The following is a 13,332-nucleotide window of genomic DNA, read 5'->3' as shown; positions in this document are numbered from 1 at the left end:
GGCTCCCTTCATCTGGAAACAGCTGCTTAATGTACTTCTTAAAAACACAGCTTGCTTCTTTCAGTATTAACAAGCTATTATTGTGAGTTATGTCTTTCTTTCAGTATATAAATTCACTTAAAGCGAATGCAGAGAATTTTATAAAATGCAAGTTTAATGTTGTTTTAACATATGCTAGGGTGATATTTTGGAACACTGACAGTTTTGATGAAGGGTATCTCCCTATGGCTCTCATAAATTTAACTTTTGGCTTTTTAGTTGCCTTGTTTTTAATGTCAGAACAACTTCTGCTTTTCAAAAATGTATGTTCATTGGTGTAAACACAGACTCGTGGCATGGACGAGGATTCAAAGACCATAGCTTTGGCATCAGAGCTGGGCTGACTTTTTCATGACATAGCCTCACACAAGAGAAGCCTAATATCAGAAAATCGTTGAGGGTTAGAAAGCTGTCAGGTGGATAAAGGAATTCTTACTCGATGAGACTCATCTGTGAAACTGGAATTAACTATACATAGAAACACACATGCCTACTTTCACCAACTTCATGGGTTTTTCTAACTTGGCCATTTTAAATACAGGGGGGAAAAACTGTTCCTTTGTTCTGTGATTCTGTAAAATTTTTTTGAATGCTGCAACTCAAGAAGTTAGATTTTAATACATGAAAGAATAACATTTGTTTATAACGTGTTCACAGTTGAATTAAGAAATTTTAAAAAGCTGAAATAACCATTTTTATCATTACATATTCTTTCCTTTCTCCTCAAACTTCATAAAATGAGGTCTTCCACCTCTTCTCCATTAAATTTTACACTTCCTTTGACTGTGAAATATGTCAAGTGAAAGGCCTTTTAGAATATGGCTAGCAAACTATAATATATGGAATGTTAATTGGAGAAGGTGCTATGGTATTTATATTTGTCAAGCATTTCTAGAAACATGGTAAGACATTTAAAAAAGCTAAATGTCCTTTTCTCCCTGAAAATGAAAAAAAAAAGGTAATTCTCCAGTAAAGATTGTTTCATAAATGTATAAAGAGAACATGTTTCATTTTTAGCTTACATTTTTATGTATTTGGTTTTATGTAATTATTATGAGTGAACTAATTTTTAAAATTTCTATTTGATATCAGTTTTGAGATTCAAAATATCAGATTTTCAAGAACAGCTATTTATCCTCTGTACCTTAAATGAATGAAAGGATCTAGAAAATGGTCAAATTGTGCCAGTAGTGGGACTATTGGTAAATTAATAAAAGTCTTTAATATCTGTTGAGGGGTATAAACTGTTTTATCCATTTAAAACAGATGATCTAGCTCCACAACTTTTGGACTTTCACATGCTTCCCCCATCAACAGGAATTGGACACACGCTGATTCTGCTCTTCCACTGGATAGATTCCACTGTCCTTGTAGATCTCAGCACTCCTTCAGGGAAACTTCATCTTCTCTTCCTGATCCAGCCAAATTCTTCTCCACTCCAGTCTTTCTTAGCCCCTTTTACATCTCAACCATAGCATTTGTTTATGTCTATATGTTATTACTATGACAACATTGTTTGGGTGATCATTAGACAATTCCCATCTTCCACTTGGGCTCAAAGCACTATGAAGGCAAGGACTGACTCCTTTTATTCTCTTTTTATCCCTATATTTTAATATGTTCTTTCTTTATTGATTAAGATATTACATATATGTCCTTATCCCCCCATTTCCCCCACCCCCTCACTCATGCCCTCACCCCCCACCCATGCCCTCACCCCCCACTCATGCCTTCACCCCCCTGGGGTCTGTGTCCATTGGTTAGGCATATATGCATGCATACAAGTCCCTACATTTTAGCAAAATTCCTGGTGCTTATTAGTAGGAACTCAAAAACTGTTTTTGATTGAGTGAAGGTGTTCGTGAATGGACAAGAGATGAGAATGGAAATCACTAACAACCACCACACTATATTTGCAACCACAAAAGCAGGAATTCTTGAATATAGAAAAAGAACAAACAGATAAGAAATGGAGCTAGAAAAATTGGCAGGTCTAGGTCTTGACAGGACTTTGTGCTAATCCAAAGAATTTTAATTAAGTAGGTATTTTGGATACCATGAAGTATTTTAAACAGGATAGAGAGATGTTCCACTCTTCATTTTTGAAATAATAACTTAGGAACAATGTGAAGTCAGATTTAGAAGAGGGTATAAGATGCTGGGGTGTGAGTTAGAAAGCTGTGGCATCGTCTGATGATGGTTGATGAGGACAGAAACAGGGACAAGAGAAATGAGGATGGAGCCACTGTGATGTCTAAAATACTTCCCTTTGGTTTCAAAAGCTTTTTGCTTTGTTTTTCAGGTGGACCGGCAGCCCCAGTTTATTCAAGGCTACCGTGTGATGTATCGCCAGACCTCAGGCCTGCAGGCCACACCAACATGGCAGAATTTAGATGCTAAAGTCGCAAATGAGCGAAATGCTGTCCTGGTCAATCTGAAAAAGGGGGTTACTTATGAAATTAAAGTACGACCTTACTTTAATGAGTTCCAAGGAATGGATAGTGAATCCAAAACAGTTCGTACTACCGAAGAAGGTCAGTATTCAGATCCCTAACATGAACCTAACTTAGACCATAATGAAACCAATTTCTGTTGAAGTTCTAGTTTATCATCTTTCTTAGAAGAATAGCAAGAGAGACTCTAAAAGTGAATCCAGGAAGTGCTATTTTTCTCTTTTTGTTCTGAGAATTCCATAAAATTTGACAACTCAAAAACAAAACAAAACAAGACATTCAAATAATTTGTAAACATTTGTCCCAATCTTCTTTGTCAGTACATTGGAACTTGATTATAATATTTTCCCATATTTTTTTCCATGGATTAGGCTCACTTGGCTTCGTCAAAACAGGCTACTAGAAACTCAAGAGCACAGGCTGTTCATTGTCACGCCTCTTTTTTTGGTGCAGTAAAGAATGACATTTTCTTCTTGAAGTTTTCTTCCCTGTGGCCTCTGCTGATCTGACTCATAATTTCTAATTCAGAAGGCTGCATGTTTGCAATAGTTTTCTTCTTATAGTTGTTTTCTTCCCTCCCCATTTTAGAACTTTTCTTCCTGTGCTTTAAAGTCAACCTGTGAGAGACATGAAATAAATGTAGGCCTCAACCAGTCCATTTACTAGTGTCTTCTTTACTTAACTACAGGCTTATAATAAAGTCTATCATAAAAGTAAAAAAATGTCAGATGCCAAGTAAAATAAATTTCCTCCCTTTTCTGTTTTTGTACTAATTTTATGTATATGCTCCATTAAAAAAAAAAAAGCCTTTTTTTTTCTAAACATACTTTATATAAATTAATATACTAAATTCAAGAAAATGTATATCAGTTGTTCATGCTAACATGTAAATGCTCGTTTGACTAAAGAGCTTTTCAAGTATGCATGTCCTATAATAAGCAACACATGAAAAGGTTATCTTGACATTGGTTTGCAGTGTGATACATTGACAGGCAGAAGTGCAGGTTTTTAAAGGCATCACTAATATATGCTTAGGATATGTAAAGAAAAAATTACTAAAAATTAATAATAGAGTCATCACCATTACATTTTACTTTAGGTTGAATAGGTGTAGTACTACCAAGTGGGATAATTCACTACAGAATCCTACATTGAAGTACCGGTATACATCCAAAATCAATTCCACTCACTTAGACTTTTCCCCTGGATTAGACATTTGTCACCCATCGCGGTATGTTCATCTCCGATTTCTGAGACCTTGTGAAGGTAACAAATGGAACTCAGCTGGCCTGTGCCCGGGAATGATGAGTGGTGATTTGGGTTCTTTCACATCCATAGAGAGAAGCTGGGCACAAGAATAATTGACCTGTAAGGAAGCAGGCGTGGTGTTCTCTCCAAGCCAGCAGAAAGGCCAATGAAAAACTAGCTCTCAGAAGTTATTTTTCAATACTACCTACTTAATAACTACAAAACTGGTAGACAGTGCTGGGATATATGTCATCGTGCCACATTTTGGAGCAATATTGTCACATAGAGGAATAATAAAGGGTGGTATTGTGGTATGTGTGTGTCCTGCATCTGAATGCAAATATGACCAAAATTTACCAAACATGGGAGACTTTATAGACAGGCTTTAAAATGTATTTTACAATTCAATTGTATATATTTTCAAAGGGCTAAACCATGTAGAGTTATGCAAGCATTGGCCCTTTTATATAATAATCCTTTGAATTTTGTTTTAACTGTAAGGATTTTGATATTGATTTTTCTTCCCTTGGTTTAAACTCAGAAATTCACTGAGAATTCATGTTTTCATCAGAATTAGTATTTGTTAGCTCTCAGATACACTGTATGGGAGGCACTGCAGTATGAAATCGAGAAATTCTTCTCACTCACCTTTTCTCAGTGGGATTACAGGAGAAACCATAAAGGAAGCAAATGTGTAAGAAGTTAAAATGTGTCCATGAGACATTTGACCCAATATGAACTGTTTTCAATTCTATCTTCAGAGTTCCTTGCCCATCAGTATAAAATAAGTCTGAAATCCTAAATTATGAGTCAATTTAGAGCCGTAAATTATTTTCCCCAATATGAAAACACAAGCATTTTCCATTTGTTGGTGAAATTTATAGCTATATCTCTGTTTTTATTAATAAAACTAAAATAAGTAGGTTGTCAATAATGCCATCACTCAGAGGTAATGATTAATAAAATGTTAGATCAAAGTTCTAGAATTAGACACACTTGTGTTCAAATTCTACCTTGTTGCTTTTACCTGCTGAGGTTATTGTGATAATTAAACCTGACACTTAGCTCTGTGCTAGGTATATAGAAAATATTCATCAGAATGTTAGCTGTTAAATTTATTGTCCAGTACATAGTACTACAGCTATTGTATTTGCTTTAAATCCATCCATTATATTTAAAATATATTTTATAAAAACTGTCACTCTTGAATACTATATGCACAGTTAGAATACTGGAAACCAGAATCTCCTGCTTCTTGTCCTAATATTCGTATCTGCAAGCACCATTAATGCACACCAAGACTTACAGTTTGTGTTTATTCTAATTGCCTCTTCTACAGCCCCTAGTGCTCCTCCACAGTCTGTCACTGTGCTGACAGTTGGAAGCCACAACAGCACAAGTATTAGTGTTTCCTGGGATCCTCCTCCTCCAGATCATCAGAATGGAATCATCCAAGAATACAAGGTAGGGCCTGTATGAAGAAGGAAGGTTCACAGAGCAGGCTCCCAGGGGGGTCTCAAGGTCACAAGAATGAGGCACATCTCCAGTGTCCCTCTTTTTGAATTTGAGTGTAAATTAATATTTACATATTTGTGTGACAGGTAAAAAAACAGAAGGATAAGCCTAAGGTCAGATAACACAAAGTGAGTTGCACAAGTAAACCTGAATGGTGGAGCGGGGTTGTTGTTGTTGTTTTTGTTTTTTTTATTAGATTGCTGTGTAACACACCTTATAGCAGCATTTTTAAATTGTGTTCTCAGAAAATGATGTTTCCAGGGTTTAGAGTCATGGGGTGTGAATAGGAGGGTGGGCAGCACCAACTCCCATTCTGCTTTTATCTGCTTTTATCAATGTACAGAAATTTTGCAAAATATTTCATTCAAAAATGGAAGCCATTAAATACATTTTGAAAAAACTGTGTTACCAAAAATGGCTGATTATCTAATTTTTCAGCTGAACTTGTTGCTATTTAGAAACAGTATAGGGGGGAGAACCAAGATGGCAGCATAGGTAAACACCTGTACTTGTTGCCTCTCACAACCACATCAAAACTACAACTAAACGAGAAAGCAGCTATCATCCAGAACCACAGGAAAACTGGCTGAGTGGAGTTCTACAACTAGAAGGGAAGAGAAAAGCACATTGAGACTAGTAGGAGGTGCAGAGCTGTGGAGGTACTGAGGAGCGTGCAAAATGGGCTGGCAACTGGGTGCCCTGTTGTTGTTGTTTTTTTCAATTGGGATGGAGATACAAGCTCCAGATTGCTCTGAACTTCAGTTCTGGGTGAGACTCTGGGGACCCAGATTCATACGGGGAGAAACTGGACTGTCTGGCACCAGGCTGGAATGCGAGGGCAGCTTTCTCTCAGAGGTGCCCTTAGCAATCATTGTTCCTGCGTGGGGGCATGGGACGCAGAGACTAAGAGACACGGAGATATGGAGACTTGGAGATGCGGAGATGGCTGACTAGCAGCCATTGCTGTTTGCTGGGCCCTGGTGATTCCGAGACCCTGCTCCACCCAATTTACAACCCCACCCGAGTTGTGTAGAGTGGCTTTTGCATATGAATGGCCTGGCCTTCCACAGCCTAACCTAACAAACTGCAGCTGGGTCAGAGAACTCAAAAGCTTCCAAAAGAAGGGCCAAGGCTCTTGGTGGCAGTAGCCTGCCTTGCTTCACAGCTGGACCTCATCAGGGCACTTGCAAACCCCAAACAAAGAAGAGGAATCTGCAGATCTCTCTGTAGCCCCTGCTGGATGGCCCCAGGCAGTGGCTGACTTTGCACCTCCTTGGAGATCCAAGAGCCAGTGTACCCAGTGTCAGTGTGAGACCATGTCAGATTACAAATCTTCACATCCATAAGACACACATTCAAGGGGCAGACTCAGTGAGCACCAAAGCCACACTGAAGCAAGTCTTGCCCCATAAGGGTGTCTCCAGCACAGAAGTTCTCCCATCATAGACACAACTGATCCTCACAGTCAATTGGCCTGGAGGTCAATTCCTCCCAGTGATACCAACAACAATCAAGGCTAAACTACAACAAGACTGTAAACACAGCCCACAAAGGGGTGCACCAAGAGTGTCTACCTCAGGTGATTGGAAAGGCTGAGCCATTGGGCACTATAGGACACTTAGCACAGAAGGCCACTCTATCAATACAGGGAAGCAGCCAAAATGCAGAGACAAAGAAACATGTCACAAATGAAAGAAATGGAGGAAAGAAAACTACTGGATATAGAGTTCAAAATCACAGTTTTAAGGTTACTCAAGAATTTTCTAGAAACCTCTGAGGAACTTAGTGAGACCTTCAAGGATCTTAGTGAGAATGCCAAAAAAAAAAATGGAAAAGGACCAGTCAGAAATTAAGCATACACTGACTGAAATAATGAAAAATATACAGAAATTCAACAGTAGACTAGAGGATCCCAAGAATCAAATCAACAATTTGAAATATGAGTAAGCAAAAAACACCCAACTGGAAGAGCAAAAAGAAAAAAGAATCCAAAAATATGAAGACAGTGTAAGGAGCCTCTGGGACACCTTCAAGCGTACCAACATCCGAATTATGGGGGTGCCAGAAGAAGAGAGAGAGCAAGATATTGAAAATCTATTTGAAGAAATAATGACAGAAAACTTCCCCTACCTGGTGAAAGAAATAGACTTACAAGTCCAGGAAGTGCAGAGAACCCCAAACAAGAGGAATCCAAAGAGGACCACACCAAGACACATCATTTTTAAAATGCCAAGGGCAAAAGACAAAGAGAGAATCTTAAAAGCAGCAAGAGAAAAACAGTTAGTTACCTATAAGGGAGTACCCAGATGACTGTCAGCTGATTCTCAGTTGGGGGTGACCAGCTGATTTCTCTGAAATTATGCAGGCCAGAAGGGAGTGGCAAGAAATATTCAAAGTGATGAATAGCAAGAACCTACAACCAAGATCACTCTACCCAGCAAAGCTATCATTCAGAATTGAAGGTCCGATAAAGAGCTTCACACACAAGAAAAAGCTAAAGGAGTTCATCACCACCAAACCAGTATTATATGAAATGCTGAAGGGTATTCTTTAAGAAGAGGAAGAAGAAGAAAAAGGTAAAGATAAAAATTATGAACAACAAAGTGACAACAAATACATATCTATCAAAAAGTGAATCTAAAAATCAAGTGAATAAAAAATCTGATGAACAGAATAAACTGGTGAATATAATAGAATCAGGGGCATAGAAAGGGAGTGGACTGACAATTCTCAGGGTGAAGAGGGTGTGGGGGTGCGGGAAGAGATTGGACAAAAATTGTACACCTATGGTTGAAGACAGTGGCGGGGGTTAATGGCGTGGGGTGGGGTGGGAACCAGGTTGAGGGGAGCAGCGGGGGAAAAAAAAAGGAACATCTGTAATAATCTGAACAATAAAGATTTATTTAAAAAAAGAAACAGTATATATCTATTGTTTCTTCATCATCATTTGATATTTAAGAGACACAAGATATATAACTGAGAAATAAGATTCTGATTAGGTGATGTAATTAGACCACATTAAACCTCATTAAAACTTGCAAAAATTGCTGAAACCGGTTTGGCTCAATGGATAGAGCGTCGGCCTTCGGACTCAAGGGTCCCAGGTTCGATTCCGGTCAAGGGCATGTACCTTGGTTGTGGGCACATCCCCAGTGGGGGGTGTGCAGGAGGCAGCTGATCGATGTTTCTCTCTCATCGATGTTTCTAACTCTCTATCCTCTCTCTTCCTCTCTGTAAAAAATCAATAAAATATATTTTAAAAAAAAACTTGCAAAAATTTTAAAACTATAATTTTTTATTAGTAAATATTTACATAATTCTGACAACAATAACTAGACAGTTCTATTAGATGGAAAACTAGACACCCTACTTGAGCCCAGAAATTAATATATGGTATGTGAAATTAAGATGAATTATTTCACACAAAACATTGCAGATTGAATTATAATATTTCTAAGAAAAAATGATAAATATAAAATATAATTTTTTAAAATGAATGGTTAACTTAATGAAACAAGTAGGGAGAATGTGCATAAGCACTTAAAATTATTCCCATCACATTATAAAAACATGGGCATAAGAAATATGAGAATAATGTGCTTTAAAATAGGAAAATTATATAGATTTTAAAGTTTTTAAGTATTAGGACACATTGTTTTAAGAGCAACAATAATCTGCTATGGTGTGTGGGTGTGTGTGAGTTTTGATAAGGTTATCATTTTACTATTGTATAACCTGAGACTAAATATCCTGAACTTCCATCTACTTAAAAATTGATTTTTTTTACATGACAAATTGTGTCACAAATTATAAGCTTTCTCAATTATATGAGATTGTCATATTTTGGTAACAATATATATTTAGGTCAGGACTAAATATTCCTCCAAAGTAACACAGGTATCATAGTGTAAATCAAAGAAATATATAATTCACAAATATTGTTTTAAAGAATTAGCTTCAGGAAGTTTACCTATGTCAAAAATAAACCCTTTATGTTCTTTATGTATCTAGATTATAAAATACTATAAAATAAGAATACAAATATATAGAGAGAGTACATTTCTTTTTATAACACTTTTCACAGTAACAGATTTCCATATCCCAGAAGAATGTATGCCTTAAAATTTTATTATTACTAGAAGTAAAAGTCCAGCTTTCATCACATTAGTATTTAAAGACTTCCCAATACTTTGTTCTCATGCATATGTACTTGTGTGTGGATATATTGATCAATATTAAGATTTATTACTATCAATGTAAATATTCACTTTAATTTCATCTCAGTCAATACCTATAACTTAAGTCAATTAATCTTGTTAGCTACTTCTGTGTAAGTTAATATTTTCTTAAATGAAATATAAATTACTTAGATGTACACCTATGTACTTTGAATATTACAAGTTACAATCATCATATTTTAATAGATGATATGTATAATAAATCTTGAAAAGTAAATTAAGAAGAGGAATTTATGTTTTAATCCCTATGCAAATGCTGTTTTCAACCAGACACCACTATATACAGGCATTAAGGGAATTATTGTGTTATGAGCATTCAGTGTTGATTATTAGATATAAAGGAATATGGCATAGTTTCAGCTTTCCTTATTGTTCTTTCCTTAATACACACACACACACACACACACTGCAGAAATTATGCTTTTAAAATGTCAATAACAAATACTTCTATAAGCCTAGGAAGTAGTTGATCACTACTAAATATATTTGATCTACTATATTGATCTAATTATGAGAAAGGATAATTCTATCTTTTTTTTGTTATTCACTTTACATTTCTGTAGATCTGGTGTCTGGGAAATGAAACACGATTTCATATCAACAAAAGTGTGGATGCAGCCATTCGGTCTGTAATAATTGGTGGATTATTCCCAGGTATTCAATACCGGGTAGAGGTTGCAGCAAGTACCAGTGCAGGGGTTGGAGTAAAAAGTGAACCACAACCAATAATAATCGGTGAGTACCAATCTATGTAGTCTGTGCATAATAAGTTAGCTGGTGGCAATTAGATTATTTTTTGAATCTCCATCCTGACAGTGGATATGCAGTAATGAATGAGAGGGTACACACATCATATAGGCAAACGGGTTAGCTGACTAGAGTTTCTTACAAAAATGATTAGCAATTGCTCATGCTGTTAAGATTCCCATAAACTTCTTAAAATTATAATTACTGAGTTTAACTGCTGAAAGGTTGTTTGAAAATTATGTTTAATCAATAGTTTCATTAGTAATGTTGATACCAATCTATATATATATATACATAAACCCTAAGCAACTGGTCAAGTATTCGACCGGTCACTATGACACGCACTGACCACCAGGGGGCAGTGCATTCCCACAGCAGGAGTGCCACTCATCTGACCAACCGAGTCACCAGACGCCGGGCTCACAGCTGGCTGGCGAGGGCAGCTGTGGTGGTGTGAGCCTCTCCCGCCTCTGCAGCAGCACTACTGAGCAGCAGCAGGCACAGCGGGGCTGGAATGAGCGGAACTGCATGGTGCCCAGCCCGGGCTCACATTCCTCTCTGGCGGCCTGCTGTTTCATGCACCACTATGTCCGCCAGGGGTCCCAGATTGCAAGAGGGCACAGGCCAGGCTAAGGGACCCCAGCGGTGCACAAATCCATTCACTGGGCCTCTAGTGAAATATAATAGGAAATGAGGCAATTATGGAAGAAAGTGCATTATACTTCAAATCTATATGCTTTCTCTTAGCCAAAAAAAAAAGGTCAAAATTTAACCAGAAACAGGCCAAAAGAAACTTTGTAATCCATATATACCATCCTGAAGAAGAAATCCCTATTAAATGTACTATCATCCTATCTAATAATAGAGTAACATGTAAATTACCATCACTCCACTACGCCCACGTTTGGGCGGCGGGAGGCTGGGTGGGGGGGACTTGGGGTAGCCTATCTAGCCATTGAGAGGCACGGATCCACTGCCACTGACGGGGCTACCCTGTTGTTGAGAGGCGCAGGGAGCGGGACTCCCGCCCCCTGCGCCTCTCAACAGCCAGATCCAAGGCTGCTGAGGGGGCCTGCCGCGGACACCCAGCTGTGCCTCTCAACGGCAGGGTAGCAAGGTGTCCGCAGCAGCCCCCCTCAGCGGCCGTTGAGAGGCACAGGGGGCAAGAGTCCCACCCCCTGCACCTCTCAACAGAAGGGTAGCCCCCCTCAGCGGCCGTGGACCATCAAAAGTGGGGGAGCTGGGTGCCTGTCTGCTCCAGCACCAGGCCTTTCAGAAGCCTCCGCCGAGCCGGAGGCTTCTGAAAGGCCTGGTGCACCAGCGGACAGGCACCCAGCTCCACCGTGAAAAGCGAAAGCGTGTAGGGGACCTACACGTGCATGATTCAATCATGCACTGGGCCTCTAGTTATTACAGAAAATTGTTCCTAATCACTATGGATTATGTTTGCCTGTTCTTAATATATATATATAAATAGAATGGTACAGAACATAATATTTTGCATCTGGCTTTTTTCACTAAACATAATGGTTTTGAAATATATATATATATATATATATATATATTTCTTTCACTAAACATAATGGTTTTGAAATATATATATATATATATATATATATATATAGAGAGAGAGAGAGAGAGAGAGAGAGAGAGAGCAATTAAAATGTTTTAATTCTGAGCAGTATTAATTTGTGTGAATATATCATATGTTATTTGTTTTCTCTTCAGAGAATGAACATTCTTGTGTAAGCCATGTTGAGGATATATATATATATATATATATATATATATATATATATATTTCTTTGAGAAAAATAACTAGAAGTTGAATATGTGGGAAACAGGATTAATATACTTTGATTTTATAAAAGACTTTACACATTTTTTTCCAAATTGCATACTTTTATAGAATCTCTAGCAAAGAATATTATTTCCAACTAGAAGCCTGGTGCTCAAAATTTGTGCATGCAGGAGGGTGTCCCTCAACCCAGCTTGCACTCTCTTCAATCTGGGACCTCTTGGGGGATGTCCAACTCCCACAGGGATCAGGCCTAAAGCAGCAGTCGGACATCCCTCTCACAATCCAGGACTGCTGGCTCCTAACCGCTCGCCTGCCTGCCTGCCTGATTGCCCCTAATCACTTCTGCCTGCCAGCCTGATTGCCCCCTAACCACTCCCCTACCAACATGATTGACACCTAACTACTCCCCTGCTGGCCTGATCGCCCCCAACTGCCCTACCCTGCCAGCATGATTGCCCTCAACTGCCCTCCCCTGCCAGCTTGATCACCCACAACTGCCCTCCCCTGCCAGCCTGATTGCCCCCAACTGCCATCCCCTGCTGTCCTGGTCACCCCCAACTGCCATCCCCTGCTGGCCTGATTTCTCCCTCAACTGCCCTCCCCTACTGGCCTGATCTCACCCCCAGCTGCCCTCCTCTGTTGGCCTGGTTGACCCTAATTGCCTTCCCCTGCCAGCCTGGCCACCCCCAACTACCCTCTCCTGATGGCCTGATATCACCCCCAACTGCCCTCGTCTGTTGGCCTGGTCGCCGCTAACTGCCCTCCCCTGCTGGCCTGGCCCCCCCCCACCTGCCCTCCCCTGCAGGCCTGGTTGCCCCCAACTGCCCTCCCCTGCTGGCCTGATCACCCACAACTGCCCTCACCAGCCTGCCATCTTGTGGTGGCCATCTTGTGATGACATTGCACGAGGGCATCATGCAAGGGCGTGACACCACCTAGGCTTTTATTATATAGGATATTTCCATATTGTACCAACATTTGATGTTGCCAGTCTGTAATTTTAGCCATTCTTGTGAGTGTAAAAAGTATTCACTTCAGTTTTCTTTGATGACTAAAGATGGTGAGCAAGTTTACATGTGCATATTAGACATTCACTTTTTTTTTTTTTAAATGTCTTAAGTCTTTAACTGTTTAAAAGTATGTTGTTTGCCTCCTGCTACTGATTAGGAGGAATTATATAACCACTCTGTATACAAATTCTTTGTCATGTATTTGCATTGCAAATACTATTTTTGTTTATGACTTCTCTATTCATTTTCTTAATAATCTTTTGATGAGCAATTTTTAAATT

At 38.8% G+C, this 13,332-nt stretch overlaps 1 protein-coding gene across 1 annotated transcript in view; it reads left to right on the top strand.

Annotated features, from left to right (window-relative positions):
- Positions 1–13,332, top strand: part of ROBO2 (roundabout guidance receptor 2) — a 744,230-nt gene that overhangs the window by 596,188 nt on the left and 134,710 nt on the right. Inside the window, exons 15-17 of the mRNA XM_054710136.1 lie at positions 2,342–2,573; positions 5,080–5,204; positions 10,057–10,228. Coding sequence (XP_054566111.1) covers positions 2,342–2,573; positions 5,080–5,204; positions 10,057–10,228 — 529 coding nt within the window. The remainder of the gene's footprint in view (positions 1–2,341; positions 2,574–5,079; positions 5,205–10,056; positions 10,229–13,332) is intronic.

This window comes from Eptesicus fuscus, chromosome 3, assembly GCF_027574615.1.
Source record: "Eptesicus fuscus isolate TK198812 chromosome 3, DD_ASM_mEF_20220401, whole genome shotgun sequence".
NCBI classification, from domain to species: domain Eukaryota; kingdom Metazoa; phylum Chordata; class Mammalia; order Chiroptera; family Vespertilionidae; genus Eptesicus; species Eptesicus fuscus.
Note: the sequence above shows the minus strand (reverse complement) of the source record. Positions and strands in the feature narration are given on the sequence as shown.